The sequence below is a fragment of the Bufo bufo genome, chromosome 6, assembly GCF_905171765.1.
Source record: "Bufo bufo chromosome 6, aBufBuf1.1, whole genome shotgun sequence".
NCBI classification, from domain to species: Eukaryota; Metazoa; Chordata; class Amphibia; order Anura; family Bufonidae; genus Bufo; species Bufo bufo.
In genome coordinates, this window is record NC_053394.1 from 386,433,476 (window position 1) to 386,461,194 (window position 27,719).

General features: G+C 45.3%; 2 protein-coding genes across 2 annotated transcripts in view; both read right to left on the minus strand.

Annotated features, from left to right (window-relative positions):
• LOC121003515 overlaps positions 1 to 27,719 on the minus strand; it is a gene marked incomplete at its 5' end in the record, with an annotated part of 1,598,977 nt that overhangs the window by 938,612 nt on the left and 632,646 nt on the right.
• On the minus strand, positions 1,237 to 3,415 carry LOC121003551 (neurofilament heavy polypeptide-like). The gene is made up of 3 exons (XM_040435453.1): positions 3,364 to 3,415; positions 1,524 to 1,673; positions 1,237 to 1,440 (listed from the first exon to the last, which is right to left on the minus strand). Exons 1-3 carry the CDS (start codon positions 3,395 to 3,397, stop codon positions 1,322 to 1,324), a joined length of 303 nt encoding a protein of 100 aa, XP_040291387.1. The 5' UTR covers positions 3,398 to 3,415; the 3' UTR covers positions 1,237 to 1,321.

Below are 27,719 nucleotides of genomic sequence, written 5' to 3' on the forward strand. Positions count from 1 at the left end.
CATGTGGCCCCCGGCCAGAACATATTGTGAAAATGTTTGATCTGAAGTCTGATGGGGTCTGATCTGAGGCTGGGGAGGGTCTGATCTGAGGCGGATGTAGGCTGGGGGGGTCTGACAGGAGGGTGATTTGAGGCTGATGGAGGTGGGGGGCAGATCTGAGGCTGAGAAAGGGACAAAGACAGGGACATTTGCGAAGAAAGAGGCAGGGACAGTGGCAGGGAGAGTGAAAGCTGGGTGAACCCTCTTTGGACCCCTCTGGGTTTAGCTTGGCTGCAATTAATACCAAATAAAGAACTAAATATAGAACATTCTCAACTTAAAAATTAGACTGCTATATGTGGTCAAAATGGCGCCTGTACTATTTGTAATCTATAGCGCAGGCGCCATTTTCTGCTGCAAATATACAGTGCTGTAGATTTTTTTAAATTGAAGCTCAATTTCTGTAACTTACCCCTAAGTCACTTATATGTTTGACCAAATATAGCTGTCAAATTTTGTATGGCTCCCGAACTATATGAAAATGGCCCTCGGCAGAAAAAAGGTTCCCTACCCCTGCTGTAAGGGGTGCAGTCGCTACGGGGCCTAGGAGCCTGAGAGGGCCCAAAGACCATTGTGCCAAATAAGAAGACACCGGTACTATACAAAGTTCATACAGGTCAAGTTATATCTCTGGCTGGAGGGAAGGGGTAAGGTCAAGAATTTGGCTTGGGGCAGGGGATGCAGTTTAAATTTTCGCCTCAGGCAGCACAAAGGCTATGTGCCTTCCCTGCCCCTGGCCACAAAGAACTGAGGAAAGGGGGCCCAAGCTGAACTCCTGCACCAGGGCACATGAGCCTTTAGCTACATCCCTGAATATTATATTATACTCTATGCAAGTAAGAAGGATGACTTGCATCTACATGTGCTAGAATAGAATCCGTGGTATGATCTTGGTACTGCCATTCGGACAGTAAGGAGACTGCACCCTAGACTATAATACCTTAGAAGATAATGATGCATTTATCTCCTGATGTTCATGTTCAAGCTATGGTTGACCATTTATATTATTGCATAGTCCCGGCCTAAGAACTCTCAGAAAACTGTTATACCATTCTTGTACAACCACAAAAGATCTGCAGCAGTTGACAAAGAAGGCCATCTTAAAAGTCTATACAGGCAGAAAATAGTGAGAAGATCCAGACAACTTATAATGTCTATGGTGAGCTGTAATCATGCCATCTCCATCTTACTCATTATACAAGGATAAATCATATAATACTGGTGGATAAAACAAGACTGATCACAAGATCTTCACAGTCTTCTACAGGTCATAGGGGACATTTCATGAGACCTTATCTTCATCTACCTGATCATCCTGTGGGACATTGTGATGTTCTTCTGAACCATCCTGTGGAAGAAGAGGACTGGGACATCTCTCTGGTGTTCTTATCTCTTCCTTAACTGTAGGAAACACATCCAGTGAAGGAATTCATTCCTTACATACAGATAATGAGAGGACATGTGTATTTAGTCATGTCTATTACCTGGTGATGTGAGGGGCTGGTGATCCTCCATCATGATGTCCTTATATCCATCTACCTGATCATCCTGTGGAACATAGTGATGTTCTTTTGAATTATCCTGTGGAAGAAGAGGACTGGGACATCTCTCTGGTGTTGTTCTCTCTTCCTTAACTGTAGGTGTTGCAGAATCAGGATTAGATCGGATGGTCAGCCATGTTGTCTTAGGTATACATCTTGGGGCACATTTATTAAGACCTGTGTTTTAGGCGCAGGTCCTAACAAAGCCCTAAGCTGGCGCCGAAGTTATGAAGAGGTGCAGGCCTCTCCATAACTTCAGGGCTTCCAGCACCAGTTCTAAATGTAAGAGAGCTTCCAAGCTGTCCTACATTTAGACCCTTTTCTACACCTGAAACATTTATAGAAAATGGTAAATGAGACAGGCCTGCCGGCCCTTTCTCTTCCTCTCCCGCTCCACGTCGACAATTGTAGACCTGCCGCCCCCCCCCATTGCACCGACATCTGCGCCTGAAATATGTCTAATTTAGGCTTCTTTCAGAATAGTAAAGGACCCCCCTTGTGTTTACACCTCAAAAAGGAGCTTAGCTAAAGAGTTAATCACCATTTTGAAGTGAACACTGAGTACTTTTAGTACTAAGTACTTATGCTGAGAAAATAGGCCTTTAAGTAATCGATTAAAGATGTTATGATGGAATGGTGACCTTTAGAAAGTAGATAATATTTGCACTAGAAGTGGAAGCCTTGGCCAAGATAAATGTATTTGTCTATTAAAACTAACCATTTACATGTTTATGATCAGGATCGATCCTCGGTGTTGGACCGGTGATAAATGAAAGAGATGATCTTGGCTTTATGGACCATAGGGCTCTTTGGAAAGAACAATGGAGATTGGTACTTGAATTGGAGAGGATTAATGGAAGGCCCCAGGAACAAATTATTTATGCAACAAGAGATCGTAATAAGGAACTTTTATCCAATTAGCAGTTGTTGTCGGTGTAACTTGTGTAGATCTATGGTTACGTATGAGAATGATGGAATGATGGAATCTGTGTGTAAACCACTGAAGTCTACGTACAGCGACACACTGCGGAAAACTGGAATAAAATATGAATTATCCCTTTGTTCTCTGAGGTATAAAGGACGGTGTCCAGGACTTATAACAGAGCGCTGCCTTTTACCACGGCTGTAATTCACTTCCATTTACCTCTTATGCCATAATCTGCCTACATTTTACATTGACTTCAATGATGTCTTGCTGCTCTTCAGATTTCCATCAGAGATTTTAAGCCAAAACCAGGTGAGACTCTAAACACAGAACAGGTGCAGAGTTTCCCCTATACCTTATGCCTGTGGAGGCTGAAATCCTGGTTCTGGCTCACAATCACTGATGGAAATCACTGACAAAACACTGATGTGTGAATGAGGCTTAGGGATCATGCACACGAACATTTTTTGCGTTCCGTATACGGGCCGTATTTTGATTCCGTATACGTAAACATTCATTTCAATGGGTCCGCAAAAATTATGAGGCATGTCCTATTCTTGTCCATTTTGCGGACAAGAATAGGCATTTCTATAATGGGCCTCCTATTCCGTTCCACAAATTGCGGAAGGCACACGGGCAGCATCCATTTTTTGCGGATCCGCAATTTGCAGACTGCAAAAAACTGCACGGTTGTGTGCATGAACCCTTAAACAAAAGAATCTTCTGAAGAAGAAGTTTCTTCAAGAAGTTTTGTGTTGTTGTGGCCAATTTCCAACAGTAGGAAACACATCCAGTGACTGAATTCATCCCTTACATACAGATAATGAGAGGACGTGTGTATTTAGTCATGTCTATTACCTGGTGATGTGAGGGGCCGGTGATCATCCATCATGACGTCCTTGTACAGATCTTTGTGTCCTTCTAAATACTCCCACTCCTCCATGGAGAAATAGATGGTGACATCCTGACACCTTATAGGAACCTGACAACACAATGATACAGTCATCACCCAGATCCCTTCATAGCGTTCCTGTATAATGTCCCAGCATTCCCAGCAGTGTCACCTCTCCAGTCAGCAGCTCAATCATCTTGTTGGTGAGTTCTAGGATCTTCTCTCTATTGATTTCCTCATGTATCAGGGGGTGAGGTGGAGGCCCCATGATTGGGCTCAGGGTTCTTCCCCATCCTTCAGACACAGGGTCATGACAGCGCTCACTGGAGGTCTTCTTCACTACTGTGTAGTCCTGGTTATGGAGAGACACAGTAATAACTATCACTCCATACATCTCCATTGTCCCTCACCTCTCCAGTCATCTCCATCTGTTAGTAACATAGATAAGATGATGTAATGTGACATCATCAGAATCTCTCACCTCTCCAGTAAGCCGGAAGAGGATCTCTAGGGTGAGATTTATTATACTCTCCGCCATCTTGTCCCTGTCCATCCTTGACGGGTCAATCAGGAGAAGGATCTTATATAGAAGATATCCACTGAGCGGATCCTATATAGTAGGAACCTGAATGGAGAGAAGATGAGAAGATGTAAAATCCTACAAAATCCCATGTAAAATACAATAACTGCAGATAAGAGGAGACATCGGAGGAGATAATAAAGTGTAGATGTTGTGTTCTCTCTTTTTATATGGATCGAAACGTGTGTGAGGTCAAGGCAGTTTCATAGAACAACTGAAGAAACCGCAGGGTGTGCATTGTGAATGACTAGAATACTACAAAAACAGCCTGACACGGTCCGGATAAGGAGCGATTGGTCCCTCATTTTTATACTATTGCAACCACTGAGGAAGAAAAAGTACAGTTTCGAAATGCGTCTGGTGTAACTGCGGTATTAATCCATCGAGTGCAATTGCGGCACCAACCTATTGAGAGGAATAAACGTATCCTTCATACCATTCCGGACACTGAAACTGCAGAAGTCGGCGTTCCCGTATCCCTACTACACACGCGCAAGTAAGTGTGCCGGCACACGAGAGAACTATAGGATCCAGCAGCACATCGAGATCATAGGTCAGCGGAGGTCATCAATATCAGATCGGGGGAGGGGTGGTCTGACACCCAACACCCCCAGCCGATCAGCTGTATGAAGAGAAGGCACACGCTGTGCGCGCCTGCCGTCTCTCTTCCTGCTTGCCATAGACATGATAGGAAGATGGCGCGCGCCTTCTCCTCATACAGCTGACCTGTGGGGGTGCCGGATGTCAAATCCCCGCCAATCCGATACTGATGACCTATCTTGAGGATAGGTCATCAATATTAAAAGGCCGGAGAACCCCTTTAGGTTTGGGAAATTTGCATAAACATTTTATGAAATTTCTTCTAAACTTCTAAGCCTTCTAAGTTCTAAAAAAAATAAAATGACAATTACAGAATGAGGAACATAAAGCAGACATATGGGGGATGTAAAGTAATAACTAGTTTACGAGGTATCACTATCTGCCGGGAAAGCAGAGAAATTCACATTTTCAAAACTGAATTTTTCTAACATTTTTCTGAAGGGGTTAATACAGGGAAATCTAACCGCAGTTTGTCCGTCATTTCACCATCACACATAATAAAGATGGCGGTTTGATACCTACATGGTGTAGAGATGGGTCTGCACGGCTGATCGGTGGAGAAGACTTCTGGAGGGTCAGGATGCGGACTCTGACACCGGAGGGATTGAATGAAGAAATCCCAAAAATTCCAGAATCTCTCCATTTCCCCGGGTCATTCTGCCCTTCTCCAATATGGAGCATTAATACTCCTCCTCATGTGCGCATGCGCTGCACTCTGCTTGGCTCCTCCTCCCCTGTGCTGACGTGGTGAACACGAGACCACCGATTCTTGTCCCGCTCATCTGCCTGCTTCCTGCGTGTCCTCTTGTCGCCGGGGACAGGGTTTCCTTCCTGAGAGCATGCGCATGCTCCACATAAATAAGTGGAGAGTATTACAGTGCCTTGCAAAAGCATTCACCTCCCTGACTTTTTTTGTATTTTGGTGCCTCACAACATGGAATTAACATGGATTGTTTGAGGATTTGCATCATGTAATTTACAGAACATGCCCGCAACTTTGAAGAGGTTTGTTTTTTATTGTGAAGCAAACAACATATAGGACAAAATAACAGAAAAAGTCAATGTGCATAACTATTCACCCCCCTAAAGTCAGTACTTTGTAGAGCCACCTTTTGCGGCAATCACAGCTCCAAGTCTCTTTGGATAAGTCTCTATGAGCAGTTGCCACATCTTACCACTGGGATTTTTGCCCATTCCTCCTTGCAGAACTGCTCCAGCTCCTTCACGTTGGATGTTTGCGCTTGTGAACAGCAATCTTTAAGTCTGACCTCAGATTTTCTATTGGACTGAGATCTGGGCTGTGACTAGGCCAATCCAACACATTTATATGTTTCCCCTTAAACCACTTGAGTGTTGCTTTAGCAGTGTGTTTGGGGTCATTGTCCTGCTGGAAGGTGAACCTCCATCCTAGCCTCAAATCACGCACAGAGTGGTGCAGGTTCTGCTCAAGAATATCCCTGTATTTAGCACCATCCATCTTTCCCTCCACTCTGACCAGTTTCCCAGTCCCCCCAGCATTATGCTGCCACCACCAGGTCTCACTGTGGGGATGGTGCGGGATCTGGCAAAGGGACAGGGGAGGTTTGCGGAGGCAGCGCTGAGCTGTAGATGGCGGCGCTGAAGACAGGGAAGGCGGCGCTGGGCACCGGACGGCGAGGGGTACGGCCGGGCACCCTGTATTAACGGACCTCCCCTTGGGCACCTTAACCACTTAAGGACCACAGGTTTATACCCCCTAAAGACCAGGCCCTTTTTTACAAATCGGCACTCCACAACTTTAGCGGTTTATTGCTCGGTCATGCAACTTACCACCCAAATGAATTTTACCTCCTTTTCTTCTCACTAATAGAGCTTTCATTTGGTGGTATTTCATTGCTGCTGACATTTTAACTTTTTTTGTTATTAATCGAAATTTAACGATTTTTTTGCAAAAAAATTACATTTTTTACTTTCAGTTGCAAAATTTTGCAAAAAAAACGACATCCATATATAATTTTTTCTCTAAATTTATTGTTCTACATGTCTTTGATAAAAAAAAAATGTTTGGGTAATAAAAAAATGGTTTGGGTAAAAGTTATAGCGTTTACAAACTATGGTACAAAAATGTGAATTTCCGCTTTTTGAAGCAGCTCTGACTTTCTGAGCACCTGTCATGTTTCCTGAGGTTCTACAATGGCCAGACAGTACAAACACCCCACAAATGACCCCATTTCGGAAAGTAGACACCCTAAGGTATTCGCTGATGGGCATAGTGAGTTCATAGAACTTTTTATTTTTTTTTACAAGTTAGTGGAAAATGATGTGGGTTTTTTTTAATTTTTTTTTTCTTACAAAGTCTCATATTCCACTAACTTGTGACAAAAAATAAAAACTTCTATGAACTCACTATGCCCATCAGCGAATACCTTGGGGTGTCTTCTTTCCAAAATGGGGTCACTTGTGGGGTAGTTATACTGCCCTGGCATTCTAGGGGCCCAAATGTGTGGTAAGTAGTTTGAAATCAAAATGTGTAAAAAATGACCGGTGAAATCCGAAAAGTGCTCTTTGGAATGTGGGCCCCTTTGCCCACCTAGGCTGCAAAAAAGTGCCACACATGTGGTATCGCCATACTCAGGAGAAGTTGGGGAATGTGTTTTGGGGTGTCATTTTACATATACCCATGCTGGGTGAGAGAAATATCTTGGTCAAATGCCAACTTTGTATAAAAAAAAATGGGAAAAGTTGTCTTTTGCCAAGATATTTCTCTCACCCAGCATGGGTATATGTAAAATGACACCCCAAAACACATTCCTCAACTTCTCCTGAGTACGGAGATACCACATGTGTGACACTTTTTTGCAGCCTAGGTGGGCAAAGGGGCCCATATTCCAAAGAGCGCCTTTTCGGATTTCACGGTCATTTTTTACACATTTTGATTTCAAACTTCTTACCACACATTTGGGCCCCTAGAATGCCAGGGCAGTATAACTACCCCACAAGTGACCCCATTTTGGAAAGAAGACACCCCCAGGTATTTCGTGATGGGCATAGTGAGTTCATGGAAGTTTTTATTTTTTGTCACAAGTTAGTGGAATATGATAAAAAAAAATAAAAAAAAATCATCATTTTCCGCTAACTTGTGACAAAAAATATAAAATTCTAGGAACTCGCCATGCCCCTCACAGAATACCTTGGGGTGTCTTCTTTCCAAAATGGGGTCACTTGTGGGGTAGTTATACTGCCCTGGCATTTTCCAGGGGCCCTAATGTGTGGTAAGTACGTAAATGACCTGTGAAATCCTAAAGGTGCTCTTTGGAATGTGGGCCCCTTTGCCCACCTAGGCTGCAAAAAAGTGTCACACATGTGGTATCGCCGTATTCAGGAGAAGTTGGGCAATGTGTTTTGGGGTGTCTTTTTACATATACTCATGCTGGGTGAGAGAAATATCTCGGCAAAAGACAACTTTTTCCATTTTTTTTATACAAAGTTGGCATTTGACCAAGATATTTATCTCACCCAGCATGGGTATATGTAAAATGACACCCCAAAACACATTGCCCAACTTCTCCTGAGTACGGCGATACCAGATGTGTGATACTTTTTTGCAGCCTAGATGCGCAAAGGGGCCTACATTCCTTTTATGAGGGCATTTTTAGACATTTGGATCCCAGACTTCTTCTCACGCTTTAGGGCCCCTAAAATGCCAGGGCAGTATAAATACCCCACATGTGACCCCATTTTGGAAAGAAGACACCCCAAGGTATTCAATGAGGGGCATGGCGAGTTCATAGAATTATTTTTTTTTGGCACAAGTTAGCGGAAATTGATTTTATACATTTTTTTCTCACAAAGTTTCCCTTTCCGCTAACTTGAGACAAAAATTTCAATCTTTCATGGACTCAATATGCCCCTCACGGAATACCTGGGGGTGTCTTCTTTCCGAAATGGGGTCACATGTGGGGTATTTATACTGCCCTGGCATTCTAGGGGCCCTAAAGCGTGAGAAGAAGTCTGGAATATAAATGTCTAAAAAATTTTACGCATTTGGATTCCGTGAGGGGTATGGTGAGTTCATGTGAGATTTTATTTTTTGACACAAGTTAGTGGAATATGAGACTTTGTAAGAAAAAAATAATAATTTCTGCTAACTTGGGCCAAAAAAAATGTCTGAATGGAGCCTTACAGAGGGATGATCAATGACAGGGGGGTGATCAATGACAGGGGGGTGATCAGGGAGTCTATATGGGGTGATCACCCCCCTGTCATTGATCACCCCCCTATAAGGCTCCATTCAGATGTCCGTATGTGTTTTGCGGATCTGATCCATGTATCCGTGGATCCGTAAAAATCATACGGACATCTGAATGCAGCCTGACAGGGGGGGTGATCAATGACAGGGGGGTGATCAGGGAGTCTATATGGGGTGATCACCGCCCCTGGAAGGCTCCAGGGAGACGCCTGTATGTGTTTTGCGGATCCGATCCATCTATCAGTGGATCCGTAAAAATCATGCGGACGTCTGAATGGAGCTTTACAGGGGGGTGATCAATGACAGGGGGGTAATCAAGGAGTCTATATGGGGTGATCACCACAGTCATTGATCACGCCCCTGTAAGGCTCCATTCAGACGTCCGTATGCGTTTTGCGGATCCGATCCATCTATCAGTGGATCCGTAAAAATCATGCGGACGTCTGAATGGAGCTTTACAGGGGGGTGATCAATGACAGGGGGGTAATCAATGACAGGGGGGTGATCAGGGAGTCTATATGGGGTGATCACCACAGTCATTGATCACGCCCCTGTAAGGCTCCATTCAGGCGTCCGTATGCGTTTTGCGGATCCGATCCATCTATCAGTGGATCCGTAAAAATCATGCGGACGTCTGAATGGAGCTTTACAGGGGGGTGATCAATGACAGGGGGGTAATCAATGACAGGGGGGTGATCAGGGAGTCTATATGGGGTGATCACCACAGTCATTGATCACGCCCCTGTAAGGCTCCATTCAGACGTCCGTATGCGTTTTGCGGATCCGATCCATCTATCAGTGGATCCGTAAAAATCATGCGGACGTCTGAATGGTGCTTTACAGGGGGGTGATCAATGACAGGGGGGGTAATCAATGACAGGGGGTGATCAGGGAGTCTATATGGGGTGATCAGGGGCTAATAAGGGGTTAATAAGTGACGGGGGGGGGTGTAGTGGTGTTTGGTGCTACTTTACTGAGCTACCTGTGTCCTCTGGTGGTCGATCCAAACAAAAGGGACCACCAGAGGACCAGGTAGCAGGTATATTAGACGCTGTTATCAAAACAGCGTCTAATATACCTGTTAGGGGTTAAAAAAATCACATCTCCAGCCTGCCAGCGAACGATCGCCGCTGGCAGGCTGGAGAGCCACTCTCTTACCTTCCGTTCCTGTGAGCGCGCGTGCCTGTGTGTGCGCGTTCACAGGAAATCTCGGCTCACGCGAGATGACGCCAATCGGCGTTAGCGTAGCCTGGGGGAGCCGCCGCAATGACGCCTTTCGGCGTTACAGTTGCGGCAACTGGTTAAAGGGATTCTATCATCAGAATTTAGGCCTATAACCTAAACATATGGCGAAGTCCCTACTAATACACAGAATCCTAAAGTGACCTTATCAAATGCGCCTGTGGCGCTATAATCATATAAAACAGGTTTATATCACCTGTCACTCACGTCACAAATGTGTCCAAGGGGACGTCTCACGATGCAGGGTGCCCGGCTGCAGCCATCTGGTTTTGGTGCCCAGCGCCGCCTTCTGAATTAAAATCTCCGCCCTCCCTTCAATTAGAGCCGCCTACCTCAGTTCATCGCCGCCTCTCTAACGTCCGCTCTCCTCAGCCAGATCCCGCGCGTGCGCACTAGGTATAACCTGATGCGCCCGTGCGGACTCCTGGCAGCGGGCCCGTTATGCGAACTCCCCAATTGAGGAGTGGGACGTGCCCTTCATATGAACACTGTGTCCACAGGCCTATGTTCATTTCTGCTACACTCCAAGTTGTGTCAAATATGCATTCTTTATTACAGACTAGCCTTAGACCACTTTGATTATTTTGAGTTCTCCACTAGGGGTGGTTATGGGAGGTATATGGTGGACTCTGTGGAGGTGGGCATGGCGAGTCCCGTCGCGCTCACGGACACATTATGTCCACATGGGAAGAGGGTCTGTGCCTCTGACGAGATGCAGCCTCTCCATAACATCCATGCCCCAGGACGTGGAATACACTCTGCGATGGCGCTGTCCGCTTCACACTATATATGGGCAATGCGCATACGATAAGAGGTCTTTACCTATTGAAAAATGGCCGCTAATATGGCGGAGCACTAGTGTGCATGCTCCCGAAACGGCACGCGGTGACGTCATGGCATGGGTCTTTGACGCAACTTGGCGCCTGCGCAGTGGCAACTTCCGAACGCCGGATTCGGCGACAACTAGCGTGTGAGACTCAGGTGATCGTACAGGGTAGGTCATCACTCCCTCTTTGTACTTCAGCATTGCATCACTCCTCCCACTTTTATATTACAATGATGCACAGATGTATTTAATTATTGGCACTTGACACTTTACTGTGTATTTTGTACACTTAATGTATATAATGTACTATTTATGGATTTGTCCGCACACGGACCATATGCACTCTGTATGAATTAATGAGTTTTTTAAAGATATTTTCTGTTTAATATGTTAATTGATGTTTACTGCTATATGATAGGGGTTGGACTATTCATACCACATGATGCACTTGTGTTCATTGCTTGAAAAAGGCTCTTTGTATGAGCTGAAACGTTGCCTTCCACATGGGCGAATAAACACCATTTGTTTTTTACTTGGAGTGCTGTCCGGTTTTCTTCACTATCATTACGGGTAAGCAGCGATACCCCTGGACCTAGCACCCACTTACTCCATTTTGTCCAGTGCCGCCATCGTTTTCCATTTTTTATATATATATATATATATATATATATATATATACACATACACTGCTCAAAAAAATAAAGGGAACACAAAAATAACACATCCTGGATCTGAATTAATTAAATATTCTTCTGAAATACTTTGTTCTTTACATAGTTGAATGTGCTGACAACAAAATCACACAAAAATAAAAAAATGGAAATCAAATTTTTCAACCCATGGAGGTCTGGATTTGGAGTCACACTCAAAATTAAAGTGGAAAAACACACTACAGACTGATCCAACTTTGATGTAATGTCCTTAAAACAAGTCAAAATGAGGCTCAGTAGTGTGTGTGGCCTCCACGTGCCTGTATGACCTCCCTACAACGCCTGTGCATGCTCCTGATGAGGTGGCGGACGGTCTCCTGAGGGATCTCCTCCTAGACCTGGAATAAAGCATCTGCCAACTCCTGGACAGTCTGTGGTGCAACGTGACGTTGGTGGATAGAGCGAGACATGATGTCCCAGATGTGCTCAATTGGATTCAGGTCTGGGGAACGGGTGGGCCAGTCCACAGCATCAATGCCTTCATCTTGCAGGAACTGCTGACACACTCCAGCCACATGAGGTCTAGCATTGTCTTGCATTAGGAGGAACCCAGGGCCAACCGCACCAGCATATGGTCTCACAAGGGGTCTGAGGATCTCATCTCGGTACCTAATGGCAGTCAGGCTACCTTTGGCGAGCACATGGAGGGCTGTGCGGCCCTCCAAAGAAATGCCACCCTACACCATTACTGACCCAATGCCAAACCGGTCATGCTGGAGGATGTTGCAGGCAGCAGAACGTTCTCCACGGCATCTCAAGACTCTGTCACGTCTGTCACATGTGCTCAGTGTGAACCTGCTTTCATCTGTAAAGAGCACAGGGCACCAGTGGCGAATTTGCCAATCTTGGTGTTCTCTGGCAAATGCCAAACGTCTTGCACGGTGTTGGGCTGTAAGCACAACCCCCACCTGTGGACGTCGGGCCCTCATATCACCCTCATGGAGTCTGTTTCTGACCGTTTGAGCAGACACATGCACATTTGTGGCCTGCTGGAGGTCATTTTCCAGGGCTCTGGCAGTGCTCCTCCTGTTCCTCCTTGCACAAAGGCGGAGGTAGCGGTCCTGCTGCTGGGTTGTTGCTCTCCTACGGCCTCCTCCACGTCTCCCGATGTACTGGCTTGTCTCCTGGTAGCGCCTCCATGCTCTGGACACTACGCTGACAGACACAGCAAACCTTCTTGCCACAGCTCGCATTGATGTGCCATCCTGGATAAGCTGCACTACCTGAGCCACTTGTGTGGGTTGTAGACTCCGTCTCATGCTACCACTAGAGTGAAAGCACCACCAGCATTCAAAAGTGACCAAAACATCAGCCAGGAAGCATAGGAGCTGAGAAGTGGTCTGTGATCACCACCTGCAGAACCACTTCTTTATTGGGGGTGTCTTGCTAATTGCCTATAATCAACTGGCACTATCATTATTTTCCACATTTAAAAAAAAAAAATATATATATATATATATATATATATATATATATATATATATAAAATTATTTATATGAATAGTCTCCCCATTGTGTCCATTAGATTTATATATATCTATTTGTAGTTTTGCCAATATTGCCCTTTTAATTCTATATATATATAAAGTCTAATTATTCAGCAGTGTTGTTTATTGCTTATAATATACCTTATTGAATAGAATAAGATCTGAAGGGAGCGTCTGAAGAAATGCAGCCTGTGCGATCCGAACCTCCGAACAGCTCTGCACCCGGCTGTAGGCTGTAATCGGGCGGCCAAGGCAGGTTTGAGCGAAGTGCGCCGGCCGGCGCATGCGCACTTCGCATAACGGGGCCGCTGCCAGGAGTCTGCACGGGCGCATCAGGTTATACCTAGTGCGCACGCGGGGATCTGGCTGAGGAGAGCGGACGTTAGAGAGGCGGCGATGAACTGAGGTAGGCGGCTCTAATGGAAGGGAGGGCGGAGATTTTAATTCAGAAGGCGGCGCTGGGCACCAAAACCAGATGGCTGCAGCCGGGCACCCTGCATCGTGAGACGTCCCCTTGGACACATTTGTGACGTGAGTGACAGGTGATATAAACCTGTTTTATATGATTATAGAGCGACAGGCGCATTTGATAAGGTCACTTTAGGATTCAGTGTATTAGTAGGGACCTCGCCATATGTGCCGGTCACAGCGCTCACTGCACTTATGAATGGCAGGGAAAAGTCTAAGGCGTATCGATACGCCTTAGACTTTTTCCAAGGAGTAAAACGATCCGATTTTTTTAACCCCTTAAAAGGTATATTAGACGCTGTTTTGATAACAGCGTCTAATATACCTGCTACCTGGTCCTCTGGTGGTCGCTTTTGCTTGGATCGACCACCAGAAAACACAGGCAGCTCTGGAAAGTAGCACCAAACACCACTACACTACCCCCCCCTGTCACTTATTAACCCCTTATTAACCCCCCTGTCAGGCTCCATTCAGACGTCCGTATGTGTTTTGCGGATCCACGGATCCGCAAAACACATACCGCCGTCTGAATGGAGCCTTACAGGGGGGTGATCACCCCATATAGACTGCCTGATCACCCCCCTGTCATTGATCACCCCCCTGTAAGGCTCCATTCCACTAACTTGTGACAAAAAAAATAAACTTCCATAAACTCACTATGCCCATCACGAAATACCTTGGGGTGTCTTCTTTCCAAAATGGGGTCACTTGTGGGGTAGTTATACTGCCCTGGCATTCTAGGGGCCCTAATGTGTGGTAAGGAGTTTGAAATCAAAATGTGTAAAAAATGCCCTGTGAAATCCTAAAGGTGCTCTTTGGAATGTGGGCCCCTTTGCCCACCTAGGCTGCAAAAAAGTGTCACACATGTGGTATCGCCGTACTCAGGAGAAGTAGGGCAATGTGTTTTGGGGTGTCTTTTTACATATACCCATGCTGGGTGAGATAAATATCTCTCTAAAAGACAACTTTTCCCATTTTTTTTTATACAAAGTTGTCATTTGACAGAGATATTTATCTCACCCAGCATGGGCATGTGTAAAAAGACACCCCAAAACACATTGCCCGCCTTCTCCTAAGTTCGGCGATACCACATGTGTGACACTTTTTTGCAGCCTAGGTGGGGACCTGCGCACCTTTAGGATTTCACACGGCATTTTTTACACATTTTGATTTCAAACTACTTCTCACGCATTAGGGCCCCTAAAATGCCAGGGCAGTATAACTACCCCACAAGTGACCCCATTTTGGAAAGAAGACACCCCAAGGTATTTCGTGATAGGCATAGTGAGTTCATGGAAGTTTTTATTTTTTGTCACAAGTTAGTGGAATATGAGACTTTGTAAGGAAAAAAAAATAAAAAATCATCATTTTCCACTAAATCGTGACAAAAAATAAAAAGTTCTATGAACTCACTATGCCCATCAGCGAATACCTTAGGGTGTCTACTTTCAGAAATGGGGTTATTTGTGTTTTTTTTTTACTGTCTGGGCATTGTAGAACCTCAGGAAACATGACAGGTGCTCAGAAAGTCAGAGCTGCTTCAAAAAGCGGAAATTCACATTTTTGTACCATAGTTTGTAAACGCTATAACTTTTACCCAAACCATTTTTTTTTTTATCAAAGACATGTAGAACAATAAATTTAGAGAAAAATGTATATAGAAATTTAGTTTTTTTTAAAAACTTTACAACTGAAAGTGAAAAATTTCGTTAAATTTCGATTAATAACAAAAAAAGTAAAAATGTCAGCAGCAATGAAATACCACCAAATGAAAGCTCTATTAGTGAGAAGAAAAGGAGGTAAAATTCATTTGGGTGGTAAGTTGTATGACCGAGCAATAAACCGTGAAAGTAGTGTAGGTCAGAAGTGTAAAAACTTGTCTGGTCATTAAGGGGGTTTAAGCTAGGAGAGCTGAGCTGGTTAACAAAATATTCAACTGTAATGTAACAAAATCTGAAAAAAAGTAAAGGGGGTGAATACTTTTGCAAGGCACTGTATATTATACACTGATATAAAAGACTTCTCACACACAGCAGCGCCAACCCCAAGATGAAGGCAGCAGCTGAAACGCACGTCGGGGAGGACACATCCCCTACAGATGTCTGTCATATGGGTTGGTGATTTTACTATTGTTTATTTCAGTCACTTTACTTGTGAATTTCCTTTCGCCGTTCTATGATTTCTGTCTCGTCAGCGTCTCACACTGGAGACCTGCGCACTTCTTCTCCGTTATTAGTAATTCTCTATTTATTTATATCTTTTTGGTGCCGTTATATCATATTTATCATCTACGAGCAGAATTACCGACTTCACACCGCCCCCCCCCCATAGCAGTGTCATCCACAGCGCCCCCCCATAACAGTGTCATCCACAGCGCCGGCCCCATAACAGTGTCATCCACAGCGCCCGCCCCATAACAGTGTCATCCACAGCGCCCCCCCCATAGCAGTGTCATCCACAGCGCCCGCCCCATAACAGTGTCATCCACAGCGCCCGCCCCATAACAGTGTCATCCACAGCGCCCGCCCCATAACAGTGTCATCCGCAGCGCCCCCCCATAACAGTGACATCCGCAGCGCCCCCCCCATAACAGTGACATCCACAGCACCCCCCCATAACAGTGACATCCACAGCGCCCCCCTATAACAGTGACATCCACAGCGCCCCCCTATAACAGTGACATCCACAGTGCCCCCCATAAGTGACATCCACAGCACCCCCCCATAACAGTGACATCCACAGCGCCCCCCCCATAACAGTGTCATCCACGGTGTTAAATGAATTTGCCCACTGATCTCACACTGCCAACACACAGAGGGTGATGCCCCACATCATATACATTTCAGTTCAGCCCAAATTCATTTAACCCTTTAAAAACACCAGTAACTTATTGAAATCAGTGACAGTGTCCGTCTGTCCACTTTGCTGCCAGTTCATGTGCCCAGAACCTGTTTGGGCTGAACTCCCCTGTATATGGTGCGGGCACCACCCTCTGTATGTCACCAGTGTGAGATCAGTGCCCGAATTCATTTCAGTCTTTAAATCACACTTTTCTGCCCATTTTGTGCCCATCATTTATATTTTAATGCCGCTTTCATCTGATTTCCCCTTGGGACGCTCACTGCAACTTCTGAATAAGAAACCAACTTCAGCCTCGTGTCCTGTATTTATATATCCTTGGGGGGGGGGGGGGGGGGGGGATGGGTGATCCTCTTCTTGTAGTGCCACTCATTTTTATCCAGTCGTGTTTTTAGTGATTTTTAGAAAAGTAGGAATTTTTATGTTCTGTGCACTCCAATCCCCGGCTCCAGTCCACGTCTCTGAGATCTCCTGGATATGTCTTCTATATAACGACCCCTCCTCCAGTCCACGTCTCTGAGATCTCCTGGATATGTCTTCTATATAACGCCTCCTCCTCCAGTCCACATCTCTGAGATCTCCTGGATATGTCTTCTATATAACGCCTCCTCCTCCAGTCCACGTCTCTTAGATCTCCTGGATATGTCTTCTATATAACGCCCCATGCTCCAGTCCACGTCTCTGAGATCTCCTGGATATGTCTTCTATATAACGTCCCCTGCTCCAGTCCACGTCTCTGAGATCTCCTGGATATGTCTTCTATATAACGCCCCCTCCTCCAGTCCACGTCTCTGAGATCTCCTGGATATGTCTTCTATATAACGCCCCCTGCTCCAGTCCACATCTCTGAGATCTCCTGGATATGTCTTCTATATAACGCCTCCTCCTCCAGTCCACATCTCTGAGATCTCCTGGATATGTCTTCTATATAACGTCCCCTGCTCCAGTCCACGTCTCTGAGATCTCCTGGATATGTCTTCTATATAACGCCCCCTGCTCCAGTCCACGTCTCTGAGATCTCCTGGATATGTCTTCTATATAACGCCCCCTCCTCCAGTCCACGTCTGAGATCTCCTGGATATGTCTTCTATATAACGCCCTCTGTTCCAGTCCACATCTCTGAGATCTCCTGGATATGTCTTCTATATAACGCCCCCTCCTCCAGTCCACGTCTCTGAGATCTCCTGGATATGTCTTCTATATAACGCCCCCTGCTCCAGTCCACGTCTCTGAGATCTCCTGGATATGTCTTCTATATAACGTCCCCTGCTCCAGTCCATGCCCGAGATCTCCTGGATATGTCTTCTATATAACGCCCCCTGCTCCAGTCCACGTCTCTGATCTCCTGGATATGTCTTCTATATAACGTCCCCTGCTCCAGTCCACATCTCTGAGATCTCCTGGATATGTCTTCTATATAACGCCCCCTGCTCCAGTCCACGTCTCTGATCTCCTGGATATGTCTTCTATATAACGTCCCCTGCTCCAGTCCACATCTCTGAGATCTCCTGGATATGTCTTCTATATAACGCCCCCTCCTCCAGTCCACATCTCTGAGATCTCCTGGATATGTCTTCTATATAACGCCCCCTGCTCCAGTCCACGTCTCTGAGATCTCCTGGATATGTCTTCTGATATAACGCCCCCTGCTCCAGTCCACATCTCTGAGATCTCCTGGATATTTCTTCTATATAACGCCCCCTGCTCCAGTCCACGTCTCTGAGATCTCCTGGATATGTCTTCTATATAACGCCCCCTGCTCCAGTCCACGTCTCTGAGATCTCCTGGACATGTCTTCTATATAACACCCCCTGCTCCAGTCCACGTCTCTGAGATCTCCTGGATATGTCTTCTATAGAACACCCCCTGCTCCAGTCCACGTCTCTGAGATCTCCTGGATATGTCTTCTATATAACGCCCCCTGCTCCAGTCCACGTCTCTGAGATCTCCTGGATATGTCTTCTATATAATGCCCTCTGCTCCAGTCCACGTCTCTGAGATCTCCTGGATATGTCTTCTGATATAACGCCCCCTGCTCCAGTCCACGTCTCTGAGATCTCCTGGATATGTCTTCTATATAACGTCCCCTGCTCCAGTCCACGTCTCTGAGATCTCCTGGATATGTCTTCTATATAACGCTCCCTCCTCCAGTCCACGTCTCTGAGATCTCCTGGATATGTCTTCTATATAACGTCCACTGTTCCAGTCTTCACTACTGGTTTGGGCTCAATAACTGAAGGAAATAACTGAAGTGTGAATTTGGCCTTAAGGGCGGATAGAGCTGTGTATCTTTGTGGCTGTGGAGCCTTATATGTGTGGATGTGATGAGTGTTCCACTTACCTGGGGGCAGGCGTGTCCTCCTCTGACAACCCTTCACTATGGAGCCTCCTGGACTGTAATTTCTACCACCAGGCAGGAGTCGGGCTCCAGGCTGTGCTGCAGGAGAAGGTACAGGACCTGTGATGATGTCATGACCATGTGATCAGGTGTGGGAGGAGTCAGGCTGTGCTGCAGGAGAAGGTAAAGGACCTGTGATGATGTCATGACCATGTGATCAGGTGTGGGAGGAGTCAGGCTGTGCTGCAGGAGAAGGTACAGGACCTGTGATGATGTCATGACCATGTGATCAGGTGTAGGAGGAGTCAGGTTATGCTGCAGAAGGTACAGGACCTGTGATGATGTCATGACCATGTGATCAGGTGTGGGAGGAGTAAGGCTGTGCTGCAGGAGAAGGTACAGGACCTGTGATGATGTCATGACCATGTGTGGGAGGAGTCAGGCTGTGCTGCAGGAGAAGGTACAGGACCTGTGATGATGTCATGGCCATGTGATCAGGTGTGGGAGGAGTCCTGGAGATCACATGACCAGGTTTATCTGTTCTGTGTGTGAGGTTCTGTGTGTGAGACTCTGCTGTGCTGTGTGGAATCCCAGTCTGTATGTAGCAGAGCTGTAAGCCTGTATTGTTTGTATAGATGAGCTGTATCCGTGTAATGTCTGTGTAGTTGAGCTGTATGTGCATACAACCAAGCAGTTTATGTGTAATATGCCTCTAAAGACTTCTATCAGTGTGTGCAGCAGAGCTGTGTATGTGTAATGTTCAGTTACTACAGCTGAGTCTTTGTCATGTCCATGTAGCAGAGCTGTGTATGTGTAATGTTCAGTTACTACAGCAGAGTCTTTGTCATGTCCATGTAGCAGAGCTGTGTATGTGTAATGTTCAGTTACTACAGCGGAGTCTTTGTCATGTCCATGTAGCAGAGCCGGCGATGTAATCTGCTGGTATCGGGGCTCTGTGTGTGCTCAGGAGATGTTTAGGGGTAACTCTGTCCCTTTTCTCCATATCAGTTATTAGAAATGATGTCAGCGATATCTTATGTCGGGGCAGATGTAGGATTTCCGCTGTGGGGGAAAAGGAGGAATAAACTTCTCTTCTGTTATTCCTAGTGTTAGCACATAAATGGCCGCGCTGTGTCTTATCGCTGGGGATTTTCTTTGTAGTTGATTTGAGCTTGTCTGCTGCTCCATTCCAATGGGGGAACATGGGCCCCGTTCTCATGACTGGCAGGAGCCCCCAGCGGACGGACCCCACAATCAGTGGACAGGAGATAAGTTCCCTTGTTTCAGTTTTGTATCATTGGCTGAATTTCAAAGATGAGATTTTAGTCTTTGGAGATTAGAAAAAACGCATCCGGCGACGCTGGAGAACGGCGGAAATGTCGGACAGATTGTGATCGGAGGCAGGACAGGCTCGGAGAGGTAAAGCGGTGATTAGTGTGACGGGGGATGGGGAGAAGGCGGGAAGGTTGTCCTCAGTGACAGCGGTAAAGCAGGTTATGTGGGAAGAGCAGCGAGTAGTAACGTAGAGAGGCTGAGAGGACGGCGGTTCCGAGCTTCATCTAACGCTGCCGATGGTTTAGAGATAAGAGGCATAGTCCTCAGCTGAGATGAGGGGTGTCAGACGGGGTACGGGGGGCAGAGGGAGGTGAAGGTATGAAATAATTATTTGGGGTTGTGGGACAGAGAGGACGTAATAGAAGTGAAGAAGTCCTGCTGTGAGGAGGTGGGAGCAGACATGGAGCTGCTTCTCTGTAGGCCATGAAGTCTTCTTTGGGTGGGATTTCTTCTGGCTTCGTTCTGGACTCTGGAAGCCTCGGCTTTTCTGTTTGGTTTGTGTCGGGGCTGGGGATGGATTTGTTGGGTTCTGCTCCGTGTGAGACGCAGGGGTGAGAGCTTGTGGTGTTCTAGAAGACAGCGGCTGCATCATGAAGAGAAGATATGACCTGCGCTGATGACCTGGCCACCTACTTCAGAGACAAGATCGGTTACATCCGGCAGGAAATAATTTCCCAGCCCCCAACCAGTTTCGATCCTCCTCCCTCCCGCACTTCCATGTGCTCGACCTCCTCTGTTGACGCTATAACAGATGAAGAAGTCTTTAGGCTTCTCTCTGCTTCTCGACCCACCACCTGTAGCAGTGATCCTATCCCCTCACACCTTCTCCAGTCCCTCTCCCCGGCTGTCATTACCCACCTAACTACAATATATAACCTCTCTCTCTCGCTTCCCATCCTCTTTCAAACATTTTGTTATAACCCCACTACTAAAAAAAACATCTTGACCCGACCTGTGCCGCTCACTACCAACCTGTTTCTAACCTGCCCTTCATTTCTAAACCTCTGGAACATCTCTTTTATAGTGTTGATCGAGCACCATGTAAGTCAATGGGAGAACTCGAGCATTAAACCAGGCAAACCCTGCTCTAAAGAGGGGAGGGTGCCGGATCCCACTGAGGTCTATGCAGAAGATCGCTATACAGTGGGGGAATCCCCCAGTGTGAGTCGGCAGCTTAGGCGTCCCTGCTCTGACTCCATATATAGCTAAGTCCATATATGGAGTCAGTGCTTGGGGACACCCAGTAAATTTAAATCTAATTTAGCGTCTATTTCTGAAAAGTGTCTGCCAGGATTTGAACTCACAACCTTCTACATTACAGGCAAGAACCTTAACCACTCAGCTATAAAGCTAAATGATAAACCGTGTCAGAAAAAACCCCATAGTAGTTTCTCATGTAGTAAGTTTTCCTATACAGCAGAAGTATCATTTTATATTCCACTGCACGTTAACATGTAGCTCTATAGTGTAGTGGTTAAGGTTCTCGGCTCTAATATAGAAGGTTGTGAGTTTAAATCCCGGCAGAAACATTTCAGAAATAGAGGCTAAATTTTATTTAAATATATATATATATATATATTTTGTGGGGATTTGCTCTGGTAGACAGGCTTGCGGACGCAGTACAGAGGCAATGACAATTTCTTTAACTTAAATAGTGCAGTGTTTTATTCACACAGACGTAAAGTGACAAAATAACAGTTTCAAGAAAAAACTGTCACCTTGAGTCTGGTGTTTGTTCACACCAGGCTGCAGCACATAAGTCCTTGAAGGAAGTAGTAGTCCATGGGCTTTTGTCCTACAAACAATGTAGCAGGCCTAGTCCAGGGCCAAACGCTCAAGCTCCAACACCGAGACTGCCAGCACTCCACTAGCAGATGGAGGATAATCCACACAGCTGAACATGCTGGCTGGGTTTTGATATCCCAGCCAAAACCCGGCCTGGTGTCAATGGGATCCAGGGACGCCACCGTCACCGTGAAGCGACTCTGCATCCCGGTCCCCATCCTGAAATAACACCCAATCATACGCAGACTGTATAAGCCCAGAGGCCTCAATGTGGAATACAGGGTTGTATGAATATCTCTCAACGTTGTTTTTTCCTGTTTTTTTCCCATTTCCCCCATTCCTGTTCCTTTTCCTTTCCTTCCCCTCCATGGTTCTGCCGAATTCTGTATCTGACTTTCCTCTCTCGTATAGGTTTTATACATGTGCAACCATTGGATTCATTCCATTAATTGATTTATGTTTTATTATTTTTATATATAGATGGATATACAAACCTTTTCAACAATGAATTACCTCCTTGGAAGCTGCAAGACAGCAGGACCATACTGGCGGTTATGGATACGTGCAAAAAAAAATTAATTAATATTTTGTGTACAATGTTGTATACCTGTAATCACATTGAGACATACTGTATGACGACACAGACATGATCTGACCTTGCTTTAATCCTTCTAACAATATGGGATTTTTGGCACAGTGCAGATTGACACTTGTTGGAGGTCATGTATCTGTGCGTATTGGATCCCTAGGGTATTCTACAGTCTGCGTTTGATTGGGTGTTATTTCAGGATGGGGACCGGGATGCAGAGTCGCTTCACGGTGACGGTGGCGTCCCTGGATCCCATTTTGGCATGCTGCCCCCGAACGGGTGACCCCTGGCGGGGACGCCATGCCCCCTGAGAGAATGTGTGACTGCCTATGACAAGTGGACCATTATATATACAACTATTGATACATGATGGTATGGGAGTATGTTTGTAAGGGTGATAATGGCGGGATGCCACTAGCCCGATTTGTATTGTTTGACTCCCACCTTTTGAGTAATCATTAAAGAAATGGTATAGTATGGATTGTCCGCTGGTATGAATGGCGGTCATGTGACTCCGTCATGTGATCGACAGACTGTTTCCACCTTACTTTGGGATGGAGCATGCTTAGTTGACGCTCAGCGCGAGGTCGCCATCTTGGTTATGGGCGCCTATGTCTTCTATGTGATAGAATAGTCTCGCGGGATGAGAAGCACTTTACGCCTGCGCACTACGCAATCTCGGACGCCGATCAGGTCCTGCCGTCTCAAGCTACATGTGAGAACCTTCAAATGAATGAATTATTTGTTTTTAATCAACACGATCATGTACACCTGAGTTGCGATATTGATTAATGATGTCATGCACTGTAATCATATGACTTTATGGACACAACATTGGCACATAGCACTTTATGACTTATTGTCTGTTTTTAGTGAGATAAAATGATGCACATTCTCCTGTATATCGTTTTAACACTGTTTTTATAGATATTGATGTATAATTATGTAATCATTTTGCTAATTATGTATGCTATATAAGCACCTGACTTTGCACTATGTATTATGGCTTGACAAAGGCTCCATGGAGTGAGCTGAAACGTTGCTGTTACCACATGGGTGAATAAAATACCCTTTTTTTCACGGATATTTGAGCGCTGTCTTGGCCTTTTTTTGCATATATCTAACAGGATCGGGTCCGTGGTCTGCTTCAAGGAATTGCACCAGCTTTGATTTGTGTGCTGCTCTTCAACTTTCTTAATACATATATTATTAGATATTTAGAATATATAATATAATATACGTAAATATATTATGGCTAAAACATCAGTATTCGTTTCCCACATATTATGCATTCATATACAGTATATCAGAAGTATGATTATATATACATTTATTTTATTTATTCTTTCTAGTAATTACAAATTTATTGTGTGCCATACATTTTTTTACAATTACAAAAAAAAAATATATAAATTGAATTTAGCCTCTATTTCTGAAATGTTTCTGCCGGGATTTGAACAACTTTATACATTAGAGCCAAGAACCTTAACCACTACGCTATAGAGCTACATGTTAACCTGCAGTGAAATATAAAATGCTACTTCTTCTGTATAGGAAAACTTGCTATATGAGAAACTACTATGGAGGTTTTTCTGACACAATTCAGCTTTATAGCTGAGTGGTTAAAGGGGTTATCCGACTTAAATAAATTCATTCTACTTACTCTTATTATAGTCCATTGAAAGTTTCTTCAAATCACTTCCATAACCTATCTTTCCCCGTTTGGCCAGTTCAATTCAGGGTCATGTGACCCCCGACGTCAGCAAGCCGGCTCTGGTGATGACCTTTCGTTTACAGGCTTCTCCCTGCTTGAGGGAGCGGCCAGGGTCTGTAAACGAGACGTCAGAGCCTCTGGTGCCCGCCCCTCTCCAGCTCTTCTAACACTGCCTCGGCTCTGGTATGCGATCGCTCATGCGCAGTACATACCAGAGCCGAGGCGATCTCTTCTCCGGCAGCAGGGTATGTTTATAGCTCCTGCACACGCTGGGGCTAGAGGTGCCAGTTTGTACCCGTTCCCCTCTGCGTCTGGGGATCGTTCTTACAGCCCTGTTCCCCCCCACTAGTACACATTCCACACTGAACATCCCCTGGGAAAAATAAATAAAGAATTGTCAATCATATTTTTTGATTCAGCTATATATAATCCATATCTACCACCCATATATATATTTATCTAAGCAATATCCATATTGAATATATATTTGAATAATATAGATATTGCTTAGATACAGATACTGCTAATGGTACTTTCACACTAGTGTAAGTGTATTTTCACACTAGCGGCAGGACGTATCCGACAGGCTGTTCACCCTGTCGGATCCGCCCTGCCGCTATTTGGCCGTGCCGCTGGACTGCCGCTCCGTCCCCATTGACTATAATGGGGACGGGGGCGGAGCTCCAGCGCAGCACGGTGAGAGGTCGCAGGACTAAGTCTACTTTCACACTTGCAGCATAGTGATCCGGCGAGCAGTTCTGACGACGGAACTGCCTGCCGGATCCGGCAGTGCAAACCAACTGAAGGATGGATCCGTCGTTCCGGTCTGCGCATGAGCAGACCATGAAAACTATGAAAAAGACTTCCACACGGATCCGTTCATCCGCATGACAAGCGGATAGACGGATCCGTACAACAAATGCATTTGTAAACAGATCCGTTCTTGCAATGCATTTCTAGACCGATCCGCACCCGGATCCGTCTACAAATGCTGTCAGTTGTCACACTGATCGGCGGATCCGGCAGGCAGCTCCAGCTGCAATGTGACAGGAAGATCTTCTGCCAGTGTGAGCTAGGAGATGATGGTGTGTTTTTTTTAATGCAAAGTGCAGAGCAGGGTGAGGGGAAAGGTCAGATTATTCACGCCCAGAAATATTCATGAGGCAGAGCTCAGGCTTTGTTGGTACACGCCCCCTCAGCATGTACTTCAGCATGTAAACAAAGCAATGACAGGACCATGAAAAGGTGTAAATATGGGTTTTAACTTGATGAAATCTAGTTTCACCAAATTATATGTATATCCTGATGGATTTTAAGTGTTTTTTTATTTTTTCTTCATTAACTTGGATAACCCCTTTAAGGTTCTTGCCTCTAATGTAGAAGGATGTGAGTTAAAATCTCGGCAGAAACTTTTCAGAAATAGAGGCTAAATTAGATTTAAATACACTGACTCGAGCATACGCGGTGTTTGGCTGAGCATCGCGATGCTCGAGTCAAAATGGTGTATGGCTGAGCATGCTCGCTCAACGCTACTCTTTTACTCTCTTCTTCCTTTTCAATCTGCCTTTCCCTCTCTGCACTCTACAGAAACTGCTTTTACTAAAATGTCTAATGAACTCTTGACAGCAAACAGGAATGGCGACTATTCTCTATTGATTCTTCTTGATCTCTCTCACTATGCTCCACCTACAGTCATGTCCATAAATATTGGGACATCGACACAATTCTAACATTTTTGGCTCTATACACCACCACAATGGATTTGAAACGAACAAGATGTGCTTTAACTGCAGACTGTCAGCTTTAATTTGAGGGTATTACATCCAAATCAGGTGAACGGTGTAGGAATTACAACAGTTTGCATATGTGCCTCCCACTTGTTAAGGGGCCAAAAGTAATGGAACAGAATAATAATCATTTATCAAACTTTCACTTTTTAATACTTGGTTGCAAATCCTTTGCAGTCAATTACAGCCTGAAGTCTGGAACGCACAGATATCACCAGACGCTGGGTTTCATCCCTGGTGATGGTCTGCCAGGCCTCTACTGCAACTGTCTTCAGTTCCTGCTTGTTCTTGGGGCATTTTCCCTTCAGTTTTGTCTTCAGCAAGTGAAATGCATGTTCAGTCGGATTCAGGTCAGGTGATTGACTCGGCCATTGCATAACATTCCACTTCTTTCCCTTAAAAAACTCTTTGGTTGCTTTTGCAGTATGCTTTGGGTCATTGGCTGAATATGAGCAGATAATATTGCCCGAAACACTTCGGAATTCCTCCTGCTGCTTTAGTCAGCAGTCACATCAGTAAATACAAGAGAACCAGTTCCATTGGCAGCCATACATGCCCACGCCATGACACTACCACCACCATGCTTCACTGGTGAGGTGGTATGCTTAGGATCATGAGCAGTTCCTTTTCTTCTCCATATTCTTCTCTTCCCATCACTCTGGTACAAGTTGATCTTGGTGTCATCTGTCCATAGGATGTTGTTCCAGAACTGTGAAGGCTTTTTTAGATGTCGTTTGGCAAACTAATCTGGCCTTCCTGCTTTTGAGGCTCACCAATGGTTTACATCTTGTGGTGAACCCTCTGTATTCACTCTGGTAAAACAAAAAAGCCAGTGGAGATAATATATCCAAAATCATATCAACTTTATTATATATTAAAATATGTAAAAAAAAGGGCGGGATGGAAAAAAGTATACATAGAAGAAAAGGGCATTCACTCTACTGGACTGACATGTATCCCCACAAGGCTTAGTAAGCACTTGTCGGCTATACCAGGTCAAATGCTGTGTCTCACAAACACCCAAATTGTGTACCACAAAGGATGATACTGAGTATATAGCACCCCAATAGAGGGTTATACAACGTGATGCAGTTATATCAGGGAGTACTCCCAGGATGTTTGTGAGATCCACAGCCTACGTCCTTGGTAACCATAGACAGCATGTATATAACAAGCGTGGTAATAGTATATACACAGCCTAGTCTATAGCACAACACAATGATGGTATATATACGGCTTAGTCAATATCATAGGCCTAATATGGATATTGTATGTGACAGTGTCTTAATAGACACACCTGACCCGGGATGTACCTGAAGACATGATCAAGCCCAGAAGAGATATGATAGCCCTAAGCGCAAGACCTCGACGCGCATTTCACCTCAGCGGCTTCGTCAGGAGGTATGAGAATGTGAAAGAGCAGGGTATATATATATCGGTAGCATTAGTGGGTAAAGTACCTGGATTGCGGACAGCTGTGCTCCAACCAAGCGGGCGCGACACCGCCATGATGCACGGCGCCATCTCCCAGCGTATCCACGCCACTGCACTGCGCATGCACAGTGCGTGGTGACGTCATGGAGCACGTTGAGATGGAGCCGGCCCAGTGGAATGCATGCTCTTTCACATTCTCATACCTCCTGATGAAGCCGATGAGGTGAAACGCGGGTCGAGGTCTTGCGCTTAGGGCTATCATATCTCTTCTGGGCTTGATCATGTCTTCAAGTACGTCCCGGGTCAGGTGTGTCTATTAAGACACTGTCACATACAATAT